The 15,957-nt window shown below is 58.7% G+C and overlaps 1 protein-coding gene across 2 annotated transcripts in view; it reads left to right on the top strand.

Moving 5' to 3' along the window:
* The first annotated feature begins 9,307 nt into the window (after positions 1-9,307).
* Positions 9,308-15,957, top strand: part of SLC9A3 (solute carrier family 9 member A3) — a 47,358-nt gene continuing 40,708 nt past the window's right edge. For both annotated transcript variants that reach the window (XM_017868362.1, XM_017868361.1), the window contains exon 1: positions 9,308-9,569. In XM_017868362.1, the coding sequence (XP_017723851.1) occupies positions 9,359-9,569 (211 nt within the window). In that variant the 5' untranslated portion in view covers positions 9,308-9,358. The remainder of the gene's footprint in view (positions 9,570-15,957) is intronic.

Below are 15,957 nucleotides of genomic sequence, written 5' to 3'. Positions count from 1 at the left end.
CAACCAGCCCTCCTCCTGCCGCCACAGGCGCCCACCTCTCAGGCCCTTTGAGGCTGCGTCAGGAGGGGGCCAGGCTGTGACTCACCCAGCTGAAGGCATGGGCCTGCCCCTGCAGTGGGTCCCCTAGTACCGCCAGGGCTCTGCTTCACCCTGGGGCTCAGCGTGGCCCCCAATTCCCCAAACGTCTGGAGGGACAGCAAGCCCAGCCTTTGCTCACACTCAAGAATGTGGCTATAGCGGCAAATGCATGAGAACATGAATGACCAGTTTTCAGTGCGCACCAGTAGGAGTTCTGAACTTATTCCCATGAACAAAGCTGCTGTTCTTTGGAGAAATCTCTTGGATTCTTTCGAGAAGAAATGCTGTCAGTAGTGACTGTGCCAACAGAGCTGTGTTCGCCCCCACAGATGGGGCAAATTCGCCAACCCCCGAGCCCTTTGCTCAGCCCATGAATGGGGGTATCCGGGAACAGGATGCACTTTGAGCTGTGCCGGGAGGGGCCCTGGCTCTGAACCCGAGAGCCTCCCTAAGTCCCCCAGCATCAGCCCAGATAAAGCCCAGCTCAGCAGCCCATTGTCATGGCTTTCAGGCCGTGTATGCTCTGAGCCTAGCCTGATACCACTTAACTCCAGGCAAGGTGGGGCTCCTGGCCGGCTGAGATGGCGGCTGTTTTCAGGCCCAAGGGGACCTGACCCCAGTCCGGCAGCCTGAGCCATTCCACAGCTCCAGAGGCTTCTCCTCGGGCCGCCCTGTGAGCTGAGTGTCCTCTCCATCCAGGAGGTCTAAGGTGCAAGGGCCGAGCGGTCACTGCCTGACACAGGTCACTCAGGTCACTCTGACAGTTTCAGGGATGCGCTGAGGTACATGGCACGGGTGAGGCCCCTCGTCCAGCTCAGAGCCACTCACAGCGTGTGCCAAAGCCACATGAGGAAACTGAGGCCCTGGTCCAGCTCAGAGCCACTCACATGTGCCACAGCCACATAGGGGAAACTGAGGCCCTGGTCCAGCTCAGAGCCACTCACATGTGTCACAACCACATAGGGGAAACTGAGGCCCTGGTCCAGCTCAGAGCTGTTCACAGCGTGTGCCACCACAGCCACATGGGGAAACTGAGGCCCATCAATGTCCAAGAGATCTTGCCCAAGGCTGGTGGGAACCTGGGCCTAGCCAGCTCCAGAATTTTCTTCTTCTCTCCATAGCAGGCATCTAACCAGAAATATCAGGGATCTCCCGGCCTGTCTGGGTCAAAGCTGAAGCCAAAGGATGGGGCAGAGTGGAGAGCTGAGCGCTCCTGGGGGAGGGATGGATCTGGGATCCAGCATGAGCTAAGATTGACTGAATAGCTGCCTGAGAGAGCAATTCTCTCCATCTCCAGCTGTTTCTATGGAGGCAGAGTGAAAGGGCTGTGGGGCAAGCACAGAGGTGACCCCAACCAGAGCCACCTCCACTGGCCAACGGGAAAGCACAGAGGTGACCCCAACCAGAGCCACCTCCACTGGCCAACGGGAAAGCCCGCCGGTGAACAGCGGCAAGAGGGATGGTGCCTGCCTGCCGCACACCCAGTGCACACACGTGTCGACTACGTAGAGTGTGCCGGGCCCTGTGACCAAGGGACTCACCACCCTCACTCTGTGGGGGGTGCTCCAAGGCACAGTAAGACTGGTCCATGCCGAGTGAGGGCAGTGCAAGCTCAGCCGGCCACCTGCTCCAGGTCTCAGCTCCTGCAGCTCCACCTGACTTCCAGGTATTTCTAGGGGTCTGAGGACCTGGGGTGGGCCTGAGGCCCCTCACCAGCACCAGGCTCAGGCTAGTGGCGAGGGCTGTTGCTGCGTCTCCAGGCAGTGAACGAGGGTCCCTGGAGGGGAGGAGAGGGAGGCCAAGGGCACATCTCCTGGAGGAGGGGCAAACGCCCATTGGGGGTAGATGCCAGGCCGAGCCAGGCAGGCCAGGCCGTGTCTGCTGGGGACACACACTGGAGCCCCAGGGGGGCCGGGGCCTCAGAGGAAGCCAGAGGAGACCTGGATGATTACTCAAGTGTGAGAGACTCAAGGACACCCACTGCAGCCAAATTCTGTGTGAACAATGACTTGGAACGCAGCCCTGCAGAGGTGAGCCGGCCTGGGTGGTGGAATGTGGCATCCAGTCCGGCCGCATCTCTCCTTCCTGGTGACTCCACGCTCACCAGCTCCTCTGACATCCATCCCCCTCGAGGGTCTGCTTCCCGTGCACTCCCTGCATTCAGAGGGTATGTCTATGCCTCGTGCAGAAATGAACACCGCTCAAGCAAATATTTGCTGAAGGGACGCAAATAATAAAGACGACGTGGGGAATGAACCGAGTCCGAGAGGCAGAAGAAAACACATCCAGGGACACAGAGCAGAGCAAGCTCGTTTTCCTCTGAGCAGGTCTGAAGCAGTGACGGGGTGCACAGGCCACATCCCTGAGCGTGGCAGGCATGGGGGCAATGAGAGGGAGAAACTCTGCGGCCCACACAGGCAGGCCAGCTGCAGCGTGAGGATGCTGGGGGGCTGCCATCAGCTGTCTGTCTGGATGTTATTAACTAAGAAAGGGCATTGGAAGATAAAGATTTTCAGACTTAATGGGAACAAACTGGCACACCTAGAATGCTGTGTCCCTGCATCCTGCAAATCCTGTTAAGTCTGAGCAGAGCACAGAACACAGAACTGCATCAAAGGCTGAGGCAGATTCACCCACACAGACCAGGTTCCTCCCACAAAGCACCTTTCACCAAACGCAAGAGGACTGAGGGCCAGATTCCTTCTGCAAAGCGCCTTTCACCAAACATAAGCAGACTGAGGTCACACAGCCTGTGTTCTCTGGGCTGAGTGGAATTACAGTTGATTCAGTACAGAAAGATAAGAGGAGAATCTCCAAATGTTTAGAAATTAAGCACTTGTGGATTAAGCAATACACTTCTAAATAACCCATATGTCAAAGAAGAAGTCACGGTAGAAATCAGAAAATGTCTTGAGCTCAATGAGGAACACACAGCATATGAAAGCCTCTAGGATATGCAAAACTAGTCAAGGAGAAATCCACAGCTTATTGAAAAAGTTACACATTTAAAAAGGGGAAATGCTGAAACTAGTGACTTATGCTTTCGGTTCAAGAAACTAGAAAAAGGACATCACATAAAGGCAAACAAAGTAGAGGGAAGGAGATAACAGTAAAATGGATGAAAGAGAAGAAAGACATAAGTTAGAGAAAATCAACAAGACCAAAATCTGATTCTGTGAAAAGATGAATAAAGTCGATAAACCTCCTAGCAATGTTGATCATTAAAAAAGAGAAGACAAAAGTCATCACCAGGAGGCACAAAAGGGAGACATCACTATAGAGTCTTATGGACATAGGGGAGGTGACAATCACATTATGTGCTTTACATCAATAAACATGAATTTTTGATGCAATGAGCACATTTCTTGAAAAGCACACTTTATCGAAATGAACACAAAAAGTCAAAAAAATACGATTTATCAAAGTGGACACAAAAAATCCAAACCACCTAGTATTTATTAACTAAATCCATCATTTAAAACCTTTCCACAAAGAAAGCTCATGTCCCTTTGGTTTCACTGTTGAATTATCCTACAAATTTCTGCCGCACCCCTTGCTAGATTATTTTTCCTAGGTATTTCATATTTTTGATGCTGCATGAATAGTACTGTTAAATTAGCTTCCATTCTCTAAAAAGTGTGTTGTTCGTGCATAGAAACCCAATTAATGGTGGAATATTGGCTTTGTAGCCAGCAGCCTCGCTGAGCTAACTCTTGCCAGTTTTGAGAGTATGCGAGGAGCGGCCTCCCTGCTGGCCACAGGCAGGTGGTTTCTTTCATTCTAAAGATGAGGCTGAGGGTAGGGGCGGGCAGCGGAGGTTCCTGCCTCAGAGGAGCCTTCCCGAGTGCCAGCACCTGCTCCTAAGATGAGGCTGAGGGTGGGGGCAGGTGGCCAACGTTCCCGCCTCAGAGGAGCCTTCCTGAGTGCCAGCACCTGCCGGCCTTACAGATGTTACCTATCAGCTTAAAGGAATCTGCTTTTACTCTGTGTTTGCCAAGGGTTCCCCTCCCGTGTTGCTGGGGCCACAGGTGAGCGCCATCACCCGGCTATTGGTTTTTATTATGTTTTTTTAGAAACAGGGTCTCACTATGTGGCCTAGGCTGGTCTCAAACTCCCGGCGTCAAGTGATCCTTCCGCCTTGGTCTCCCAGAGAGCTGGGCTGGTCTCTGCACATGGCTGGATTCGGTTTTCTGTTTCCCGTTGTGTTGGGCGATGGGGTGGGCGGATTTGCCCGGGGCGGCGCGGTCCCTCCGGGTCTATGGTGCCTGGATCCCGGAGCCCCGGGCCGGGGGAGGCCGCCCGCTTGGCCCACGACCGCCAGGTCCGCAGCGCCTTTCGTGGCGGGAGACGGGGCGAGGCGACGAAGAGACGGGAGGTCTCAACCTAGGGGCGCGGGGAAGCGGGGCGCGGTGCGGGGCGGGGGCCGGGAGAGGGGCGTCCACGGGGGAGGGGTCGCCTCTCCGCGGACCGCGAAGACACCGCAGCAGAGGCGCCCGGGGCGGGGGGACAGGAGCGGAGAGGGTTCGTGCGCTCAGCGGGACGGATGCGGTTGCGGATGCGGAGAAGGGCCCATGGAGAGTTCGGTGGTGTGGCCAGCCGGGCTGTCCCCGAGGGCGGAAGGGAGGACGCGCAACCCCGACAGGCACCGAAGGGGCTCCGGGCGACTGGGGTCGGGCCGGCGGGGGCCGCGCTCAGGGACGGTGCCGGGAGGGAGCGCACGACCCCCTACAGCCGGCCGAGCCCTGCCAGGTCCCCAGCGCGATCGCCCTGGGGTGGACCGGGGCACAGAGACACTCCTGCAGCGCCGCCCCCAGCCCCTCGCCACTCCCTGCGCAGCCCGCGGCCCCTGAACTCCCCACTCAACCCAGGGGCGGAGCTGCCACTTCAGAGGCAGGCCCTGAGCTACCCCGGCAGAGGTCTCACAGTGGGGGTCTGACTCCAACCCGGGCTGGTACCCTCAGGAAGCTAGGAAAGGTGAGTTTCCATGGGTGAGGAGACCCCAGGCCCAACCCGGGCAGGACGGACCAGAGCCCGGGGCCTCAAGTCCTGCAGGGCCTCCAGCTCCAGGCTAGTCAAGAGTCTGTCCATCTCCTAAGAAGAGGAAAGGTCCCACCTGAGGCCTCAGAGGCACCCCGGGAAGGGAAGGGCTGAGCTCTAATCTGCTTTTGAGAAAGACATTTGTATCCCACGGATCCAACAACCAATAAGTGTGGCATTGACGGGAGGTGGCATGATGGGGGTCTCCTTCCTGGAAGGGCATCCCCCAGAGGGGCCTCTTGCCTGAAGCTGCGATGTGCCTGGCTCACAGCAGGTGTGGAAGAAGGGAAGTCCAGCAGGTGCAGCTGCCAGTGGAATAAAACCTTCCTTAAGAAGACTTGGCACCTGACAAGTTTGGGTAGAAAAATAAACTTGGAGTGGGCGGTGATGCCTGTCTCCTGCCTGGCTTCAGGCATTGGAAGTTACTTAAAAACCTAACTTTCTTCTCTTGAGTATTGTTAACGACAGCATGAATGGATGCGCCTCTTCATCCACAAGACACTTTCACAAGCCATACGGTAAAATTCATGGCAGGAAATTAATGTGACGGACTAGGTGTATTCAGTTTTATTTTCTTAATCCTGAAGCTCAGATGCTGTGGCAGCTAGGTATAAGATTACAGTTATTTTCGGACTGGCTTTTGCATTATTTCCACATTTTTTAATACGTTTTACAGCCACAGCCCTTTCCCATACGCCCATACCTGCAGAGGGTCCTGGGACCACAAGGGGTCCAGGCCATGGTGGAAGGATCCAGAATGCTGTGCGTGCCTGCCTGAGGCAGGAGGTGGTAGGGCAGTTATCAGATCATCACCACCCACAGGACAGGAATGTCCTTAGGACACTTCCCAAGACCCCCCTCACACGCACACACAAGTCTCTGGGTCTGTTTGGCCATGAGGATGTGCAGGTTGTACACTGCAATTCCAAGGGGCATGGTTCATACAGTTCATCTGATATGGATGGTGGCCCTGCAGTGGTGGGGTGCCACAGCCCTGTCTAAAACCACGACCCAGTTAGAGGGAGGGGTTCGTGGCCCCAGTCCGCAGGTAGAGGAGTGGATGTGCACACCCTGTATAATCCCCTAGACTGGCTTCTGCATGAGGCCATGCCCATTGCAGGCTGGGGCAGCGTCCGTCTGCCCAGAGCCCTCCAGCAACCTTGGAATGCAGATGCATTTCTTCCTCCAAATGCTCACAGATTGAGATGCTGCCGAAAAAGCCACACTTTTCACCTGTGCAGGGACTTGTGGGCAGTGGGGTGTGCCCTGCTCTGGCCACGCCACTTCAGGGGCTCATTGTCTTTCTATTCTCCATCAGGCAGCCCTTCCTGCTGTGGGGGGCCGTGGTGGTATGGGCAGCACACTACCTGATGGCCAGCGCCTGGCACTCGTGTCCGTTCTGGATTTGTACGTCCAGGCAGTGACTGCTGTTCTGCCCTTTGAACAGTTTTGTGGAGAAAGGTTGTTGGCTCTTAGGACAGGCTGGTTGGGGGGTTGGGTGGCCAGAGGGCCAGCGGGCATCATGGCACACACTGGTCCGATGGGAGTTTGGCCTTCCTGTGGAATGCAAGGGCAACATCTTTAGAGAGGATGTCTTTCCTAAAGGCTCCACCCAGGAACCATGACTGGAGGGAATCCTGTTCTTGTCCTGCTGGCTTTTTCTCTGGGACAAGAGGCTGGTAGTGGAGTGGGGGACAGAGGCAGGTGGGGCAAGGACACAGGCCAAGAATGACTCCAGTGCACCCACCTCATAAGACCATCCAAGTGGCCAGTCACACAATTCCACTCCCCCACCGCCTTGTCCAGACCCTACGGCGGCCCAGCCCAGGACTACCCTCCCTCCATGCCACTCAGCGGCCGAGTCACCAGGTGAGCACCATCTGAAGGCAACTTCCCTGTGCTACACAGGCCACTTCCATCAGCATGAAACTGGGGCCCTCGCAGGATGAAGTCATCCAACTCAGCACTGTCCTCTTCAAGCCCCGCAGCCCCACAGACACTCAGACATCAGAAGACACATCCATCCTGTGGGAAAAAGAAAGAGATCAGCCTGTTACTGTGTCTATATAGAAAGAAGTAGACGTAAGAGACTCCATTTAGTTCTGTATTTGAAATGCTGTTAATCTGTGACCCTACCCCAACTTTGTCCTTGCAAGAGACATGTGGTGTGGTGACTTAAGGTTAAAAGGATATTGGGCTGTGCAGGATGTGTCTTTGTTAAACAAGTACCTGAAGGAAGCTTGATGGTTAAAAATCCTGCCCCTCCCTGGGCAATGGAACATCTCCGGGTAATACCCATTGTGTGCCTTGTTTACTGAGTAAGGAGAAAACTGCCTTTAGGAATAAGGTGGGACTTGCTGGAGCAATACTGCTAAAAGGTTTATGGAGATGTTCGCATATGCATCTCAAGGCACAGCATTTTCCTTTAAACTTAGTCATGTTACACGGATTTTTTGTTCATATGTCTTACTGCTGATTTCCTCCCTACAATGATCCTATTGTCCAGCCACTCCCTTACCTTTTTGATGGTAAAGATAATTCTCAATAAATACTAAGGGAACTCAGAGGCCAGTGCCGGTGTGGATCCTCTGTAAGCTGAGCACTGGTCCCCTGGCCCCCGCTTTCCTTTCTCTATACCTTGTCTCTGTGTATTATTTCTTTTCTCAAGTCTCTCGTCCCACCTAACGAGAAGCACCCACAGGTGTGGAGGGGCAGGCCACCCCTTCACATCCTCCATCCGCACCCAGCTACCGCCCACCTGCCCTCCGTCCACCTATCCTCCATCCACTCAACCACTATCTTGCGAGTGCTATTGTGTGCCCAGCTCTCTTCTAAGCTCAGGGGATGCATGCATGAGCCCCTTGCTCATGGAGCAGACATTCCCAGGGTGAGGGCAGACAGCTCAAGATCAAAGCCAGCAGCTCCCAGGGCTGAGAGGTGAGCTGAGCCCCGGTGGAGTAAGCAGGGGAGGCGGGAGCTCAGCAGCCACAGTTGTGAGCTGAATGGGTGGGGGGTGGAACAAGAAGGTGGCATTGGAGCCAAGCCCCTTGGGGAGTCGAGGAAGGGAGCAGGCAAGAGCTGTCCGAGCAGAGGGAGCAGGGTGTGCCAAGGCCTCCAGAGGCGCCGATTGCTGGTGTGGTCTGTGGCGTGCATGGGGGTGGGTGTTAGGCAGTGGCTGGGGTCAGAGCTCCTGGGGGAAGTTGAGCCTTTCCTCTGAGAGGGAGGGTCCCAACAGGAGGGACAGAAGGGGCAGGCAAAGGGCCGAGCAGGAGGCTCTGCAGGTGGCTGCAGGCAGGCCCGGAGAAGTTGCTGGTTTTGTGCGAATTTTGAAGGTAGAGCACATATATACTAAGAGCTTGGAAACCCCTGGTGAGCGAAAGAAGTCCGCGTGCCTCCCAGGTTTGGGGCTGGAAGGCTGCAGGGTGGGCTTGGAGGAAAACAGGGGTGTGGTTTGCATAGTGGAGCCTGAGATGCTTAAGGGAGCCAGTGCTGCCAGAGTGGGCTGTGGGCAGAGGCCCCGCATCAGTGTGAAGCCCTGGGGGTATGGAAGTATTTTGGGTGGAGGCCACGGGGCCCCTGGGCTCCCATGTCAGAGCCTGGGGTGGGGGATGTGGCCGGCGAGGGGAGGGGCAGAGAGACTTCCCAGCGCACCACGCCAGGTCTGGGCGTCCCCGGTTTCTGGTAAGTGGCCGGTCTGGCTGCGGAATGCAGGTTCCTGCTGAAGACACAGCGAGACGTGCGGCCCAGGGTCCCCTGTGCACCCATGGGCCGCCCTGTGAGGTCTGCGCAGCCCCAGGCCCTGCGTTTTTGACGGATTGGGGCGAGCGCACCCGCAGCTGCCCGGGCACCCCAGGAGCTGCGCGGACGCCGAGAGGCGCGGGGAACCGCTTGTCCCGCCGCCCCGCGCTGTGCTCCCCTCGCCCCCAGCCCCAAGGAGGCGGTCGCGCAGTCCTGGGCTCGCTCTTGCCGCGACCTCCCGGACCTCCAGGCCGCGGGCTCCGGGGAAGGGTGGGGACTGGGGAGCGCCGGGTGGGCGTGCGCGGGCGGGGCGGGCGTGCCGGGAGCTGCGGCGGTGTCTGAGCTCGCGAGTGCGCGGCGGGGGCGGGCAGGCTCCGCCCCGGGGCGGGAGGGGGCCGCGGGATTAAAGGCCACCCCGGCGGACGGGGATCGGACTGTCACAGGCACCGGCACCGGAGCGCGCCGGGTCCTCGCCGGGTCCCAGCCCCGCGCTAAGCAGGCGGCGATGTGGGGACTCGGGTCCAGGGCTCCCGGCCGGGGGCTGCTGCTGGCGCTGGCGCTGGGCGGGCTGGCGCGGGCCGGGGGCGTGGAGGTGGAGCCCGGCGACGCGCACGGCGAGAGCGGGGGCTTCCAGGTGGTCACCTTCGAGTGGGCCCACGTGCAGGATCCCTACGTCATCGCGCTCTGGATCCTCGTGGCCAGCGTGGCCAAGATCGGTAAGTGGCCCCGGGGTCTCCGGATCTGCCCACGGGGTCTGCGGCCGCCCCTGCCGGGTCTGGGGGCTTCGTTGTGGCCGCGCCCATCAGGTCGGAGCCGGGCGGCCGCGGCTCGGGAGAGTCCGGCTCTCGGGTCCAGCAGAGCGAGACTCGGGAGCGACTCTGGCCGCGCTAAGCCGCCCCTGCGGGTCCTGAGGGTCTCCCCTACCCGGTGGGGGCACAGCCTCGGAGCCCCTGGCTCCCGGCTCCCGGGTCCCTGTGGGGTCTCCGTCCGGCCTCCGCTCCGAGCCCCGCAGACTGTAGGCTGCTCGCGCCCAGGGAGTCCCTGGGGCCGGGTTTCCTTCGGGGTACTCAGTCTTTTTAGAGAAACGTCCTTGGAGTGATGGCGCTTTTTCGTGCGTTACAAGGGCAGAAAGGAAAAGCGGTGCTACCCGCATGAAAGCCAGCAGAATCCTCCCTACCGGCGCAGCGTTCCCATTGGCGGGCCTCCTTTTTTTTTTTTTTTTTTGGAAAATCCCGGTCGGTCAGATTTCTCTTCTCCTTAACTTGCGCCAATGAACCAGTAACGTGGCCACGGCAGGTAGCTCCTGGCAAGGTGACAGGAAGGTCAGCCTCCTGAGGAGCTCGTGGGGATCAGAGTTTCATGTGTTGGCCCACAGGGGAGGGTCTCTCCAGGGGTGGCAGAGAGGTGGTCACTTGTGTAGAGAGGGGATTAGGGGACGCGAGTGGGGCCAGGAGAAGCAAGATCAGAGCAGCAGGCGCCGCCGCAGGTTTCCAGAGCTGCTTTGGACTGGGGCGGGGTGGGGAGGGGGCCGCGGTTTGGATGCTGGGGCCGAGGAGGGGCGCCCACGCAGGACAGGGGAGGGACAGGCTTGAGGGAGAACAGTTGAGAGAACCTTGGCCTTGGTGGAACCTGGTAGGCCCAGCAGGCTTGATTGGAGAAGGTGCCTTTTCCTTCAGTGACGCCTGCCGCCTGCCCTATTTATGCCAGGGTCTCCCCTCCCCTTCAGGCCCCTTGAGTGTTTGCTTTCTGTCTCCTAAGTGCTCTTCTGAGCCCTCCCGCCCCCTCCCTTCTTTGCAGCCTCCTCCCTTCTTTGCAGCCTCCTCCCTTCTTTGCAGCCTCCTCCCTTCTCTGCAGCCTCCTCCTCACCCAGGTGTCTTTCAGCTCCCGGCCTGGGCTGCCTGCTCTCCCGGCTCACGCTGGCCTTGCTGTGCTTTCCACTGGGGGCTTGCGATGCTGGCCATGGGGGAGTCTCTGAGGCTGGCTGCCTCCTACAGGTGATTTCCTTGAGAAGGTCCCCTGGGGCATCAGGGAGGTCCAGCCTCAACCTGGGCTCTGCGGACGCCCAGTCCTAAAGCTCACCCTGCTTTCCTCTGACGGGCGTGTCCCGCTGGTGTAAACTGAATAGGTAATTTCTTTTCTTTTCTTTCTTTTCTTTTCTTTTTTTTTTTTTTTGAGATGGGTTTCGTTCTTGTTGCCCAGGCTGGAGTGCAATGACGCGATCTCGGCTCACTGCAGCCTCCACCTCCTGCCTCAGCCTCTCTGGGATTACAGGCGCCTGCCACCATGCCCGGCTAATTTGTATTTTTAGTAGAGACAGGGTTTCTCCATGTTGGTCAGGCTGATCTTGAACTCCAGACCTCAGGTGACCCACCCGCCTCGGCCTACCAAAGTGCTGGGATGACAGGCGTGAGCCACCGCGCCCGGTCCTGAATATGTAATTTCTGTACAAGCTGGGGCCTCTCCCAGTTCAGCCCCGTGTACAGAGTCAGAATCTGGCATCTGAAGGTCCAAAGACAGCCACCAGGCACCAGCCAGCCCCGCCTGGGAGCCCGTAGGGAGGGCACACTGACAGGCTTTGCCTGGCCTCAGAGTTTGTTATTCACCAGGAAAAGCCTTCAGGTCTCCCAGACACTTGGACTGGTTCTGGAAAGACGTCCTCGAGGGCGAGGAGGCTGCTGGCTCCAGCAGCAAGTCCCCGGGGCAGGGCGGTCCCAGAATGCATCTCCTGGGGAGCTGGCCCTTTACAAAGGCCCACCCTGATAGCACCGAGCAGCTGTCTTTGTCCCGGGATTGTTGGCCCCACCTGGGAAGGCAAGAGCCTCGCCCTGCGCAGCTGTGAGAGCTCATCGAAGCATCCCACTGGCGCAGACCTCTCCAGACCTGCCCTCTACACTCGCTGTCATCCCCTCAACCCACTGTCCACTCTGCAGCCCCGGCAGTGACAGCTGAGGTCTGCCCTGGGTCTGCCCTGATTGGCCCCCAGGCTGTCCCACCCTCCATCCCCTCTCTGCCAGCCACACCTCTTGAACGCAGCCCCCAGCCCTCCCCGTGTGCTTCCTCCCCACCCCTCCCCTGTGAACTCTGGACTTCTCAGATTCCGCTGGCCCAGACCGTCCTCCTTGTGCAGCCAGCCTCAGGGGCACGGCCTGTGTTCCCAGAGGACCCTCACATCCAGGCCTTCACAGACGCTGGGGCCTGAGCCTGCACCACAGCGGGACTTCTCCCACTTCCCCCAGCCTCCTTCACATGCCCACAGCCCCCAGACCAGGGTCCGAACCTACTACACTGCTTGGCACATTTGGCACATTTTGCTGTTTGAAATGGTCAGGAGTTGGCCAGACTCTTTCAGTCTCAAGTTACACAAACAGAAATGTCTCTTCCAACCGTAAAGAGCTGCATTCCTGTTGCTTTTCCAGACATTTGCTGAATTTCTCACGCGTCCTGAGTGTTTCTAACTCACAGCCCCAGGCTTCTTCAAGCCATTTGTAACCTGGTTGGGGAAATAAGAGTCCCGGGATCCTGAAACCCACAGCAATGTTGATCCCAGGAGGCTCCTACTCCAGGCAGCTTGGGACAGAGGATGGCTAGCGGGCCAGAGCTGCCCCAAGCGAACGCTGGGGCTGGGGCCTCAGCAGGTGGCCCAGGTGCCTGGGCAAGGAACCGGTGCTGCTGTTGGCCCACCAGCCTCAGGCTGTGCATCTGGGCTCCGGCAGGGGCTCCCTGCAAGTCCCCTATTTGTGTGCACTGGGGGTTCCCCTGCCTGTTACAGCATCTTTTTAAAATGCAGACGGGGAGGCAGGGGCCGAGGCCAGGGAGCCAGTCCACAGCACAGACCTCCTGGACTGAGAGGATGAGGAAGTCTTTAGCAGTGGAGGTGGCAGGGACTAGTGTCTGCCTCAGGCAGGGTGAGAGAGCTTCCTCCTATGCCCCTTGGGGGCCCCCAGCCTGTAGCCCCCCACACCAGGGTCACCCTAGGCCTGAGGTGCCCACCAGAATCCCCGCCTCACCCTGCACCATCCGCGTTGGGGACCCTGGGCCAGGCTTTCCTTCCTTCCTGGGCTTCCTCTGGGGGCTGAGGCTGCACCTTGCAGAGACCGCCAGACCTGGCAGCACTGGGTGGGGGCCCTGGGGTGGGATTCAGGCAGCAGCAGGTGTCAGGACTGCCAGGAATGGGCCCCTGGAAGGAGAGGGAGATGGTGTCAGAAGCCAGAGGGGAGGCCCAAGGAGGGTCCCTGGGGAAGCAAAGGGAGGCAGGGGGAGGCCCGAGCAACTCAGCTACAGGCCTTGGAGGACTTTGGTCCCCGCCTAGTGTCGTGGTGAGGAGTGGATGTGGTCAGATCTGGGTTCTCAGACGACTGGCCATGGGGCAGAGAATGGCACTGGGGAGATTCTGGGAAGACAGTGGGGAGCTTCCCTTGGACATCAGGGCGGTGGACAGCAGGGCCTCTTTGGGGCAGGGGTGGGGATGTCACAGGGTCATCAGTGACACAGCAGGGGCCAGATCTCCTGGTTCCATCCTGTTCTCAACCCTTGGGGGGACTCTCCTGCACTGACCTCGCCTTGCAGCTCTGAGCCACACACGAGCAACAGGACCCGACGAAAAGGGAATTGGGGGAGTTAAATTTTGAGATGTTGGAGACTGGGGAGGGGCTGGGGCCGGGAGTGGATTCTAGGCCCAGCTGCGTCTATTTGTCCCCAAGTGTTTGGCCGTGGGGACCCCTTGGGTTGTGGACGCACAGGAGGTGTGGGAGCCGACATCTCATGGGACCCAAACTCCAGAGCTGGGCAGCGCTGGCTCAGGGAGGTGGCGCCTCGAGGGGGTAGGACCTGAGCAGCGGCAGTGATGGCCCACGGGGAAACCAGGACAGTGGGGCTGGGTGGGGGCGGGCAGGTGGGACAGGCTCTGGAAGAGGAGCTCGTGTTGCTGAGGGGGTTTGAGCGGGGAGGCCCAGGCTGCCCTACGTCTTGATGAGCCCTGGCTAGAAGGGCAGGTGGGAGCGAGACGGGTATCTGGAGTCTGCAGTGCCTCGCACAGCCATAGGAGGGTCGGGAGGACACTGGGGCGCAGGGTCGGAAGAGCAGCCTCCCCATCTCTGAGCGGTGCAGCCCCCCTGTGGGAGTGTGGGAATACTTTTCCGCAGGAGCTTCAGCCTTGGGGTTGCAGCAGCTCCTCCTTAACTGGACAGGGCTCAAGACCCAGATCCCTGAGCGCCAGATTCCCTGCTCTGGGTCCCAAATCTGAGGCACCAGGTGCCTCCTTGCTGTCTGAGTGGGGCGCAGGAGGTCGCCCTAACCCGGCACTCGATCCCGGACCCCCGCTGTCTAACCCAGGGTGTCCCAGGGAGCCTCTGCTACTGGGGGTGTGATACTGCCTAGACCACCTGCCTAAGCTGTGGATTTCTCCAAGGTGCAGCCCTCCACCAGGCACTCGGTGCCCAGGCTGTGAGGGCAGCTATGGGGTCATCTTCACCTCCTGGGGTGGATGGTTTTATTGCATGTGCTCTGGTCCTGGAGGCAGGAATCCCTCAATGCGCACAGCGCCTACCCCCCACCATATCTGCTACCCACTCCAGCTGAACTGCCCTTAGATTCTCCTTGAAGAAGCATAGGAAAGGAGGGTCTGGGGACAAGGACAGCCTAGAAGGCCAGGGTGGACAGCAGAGTCCCCAGGGGACCCAGCCCTCCCAGGAGAGGACCAGTGAGAGGGCCCCGTGGATCCCAGTCCTGGCAGGAGATGTGCACTCAGTGGGTTTGGAGTCAGGAGCCCTCACAGGAGGCCTGGAAGCAAGGACTCTCCCAGGAGTCTCCACAGGGGAGGGTCTGGCCCTGAAGGGGTGAAGTCTCATTTTCCAGGAGCTGCCCACAGGAGAATCAGCTGTAGGCTGTAAAACAATCCATGGCATTTGGAGCTAAGGTGTCACCCAGGAGAATCCTGAGGAAAGGGGCAAAGGTTGGGAAGTGCTGATAGCATCTGGGGCAGGGAAGGAACCACCAGGGCTCCCTGTGGGTACCTGGCAGCTCTGCCAGAGGCCCAGAGAGAGAGAGGGATGGTGAGTCACTCTTGGCCGCCAGCCCCCCCAACCCCCTCCCTGCCACCCCAGGAGCTCCCCGCCTCTGGGTGTGTGTGGCGCTCCCTGTGACCACATAGGCTTGTTAAGATGCCTGTCTGAGCCCAAGCTCCAGCACCTAACCAGTCTCATGTCTACTGCAGAAATGGCTGAACTCTCCCAGCGTGGCCACCCCTACTGCCGGCTTCTCCAGGAGCCAGGGGCTGCACTGGAGCATGCTTAGAGTTGGGGTTCCCATCCTGCACATCATCTGCCCAGCGTCTGGGCCGAGTCCCACACCCAGGAGTCTCAGTGCACGATGAAGCTGCCAAGGCTCTCCCCATCCACCCTTGAGACAAGAGTCTCGGGATACCAGGTGTCAGGGTGCCAGGTGTTGGGGTGCCAGGTTTCTGGGTACCAGGTCTCAGGGTGCCAGGTCTTGGTGTCAGGTCTCAGGGTGCCAGGTCATGAAGTGCCATATCTCAGGGTGCTAGATCTCGGGGTGTCAGATCTCAGGGTGCCAGGTCTCAGGGTACCAGGTCCTGGGGTGCCAGACTCCACCCTCCCCCAAGTCATGCTCTCACCCCAGCTTCATCCCTTCATACTCAGCATCTCTCCTGCCCCTCCTTTCCTGAGCTCAGAGCCTTCCTCCTCCCAGTTCCTGAGGGCACCTCCTCCTCCAAGGTTTTTGGCTCAACCAAGTTGGTGCCACAAGGACAGGGATTGTCTGTCTTATTCCTCCTGTGTCGCCAGTGCCTGTCCCCAGCAGGGCCCTGCAGATCTGAGCACGTGAATGGACACCTGGGTGGATGGATGACTGAATAGATGGATGGATGAATGTGTGGATTGATGGATGGATGAATGGATGAGTAAATGGATGCAAGGGTGGATGAGTGGATGGATGGATGGGTGGATGTATGGATGGCTTGGGTGAATGGATGAGTGAATGGATGGATGGGTGGATGAGTGGACGGATGGATGGATGGATGGTTTGGGTGAATGGATAAGTGAATGGATGGATGGATGGATGGATGGATGGATGGATGGTTTGGGTGAA

The sequence above is a fragment of the Rhinopithecus bieti genome, unplaced genomic scaffold (genome assembly GCF_001698545.2).
Source record: "Rhinopithecus bieti isolate Rb0 unplaced genomic scaffold, ASM169854v2 scaffold_2453, whole genome shotgun sequence".
Taxonomy (NCBI): domain Eukaryota; kingdom Metazoa; phylum Chordata; class Mammalia; order Primates; family Cercopithecidae; genus Rhinopithecus; species Rhinopithecus bieti.
Note: the sequence above shows the minus strand (reverse complement) of the source record. Positions and strands in the feature narration are given on the sequence as shown.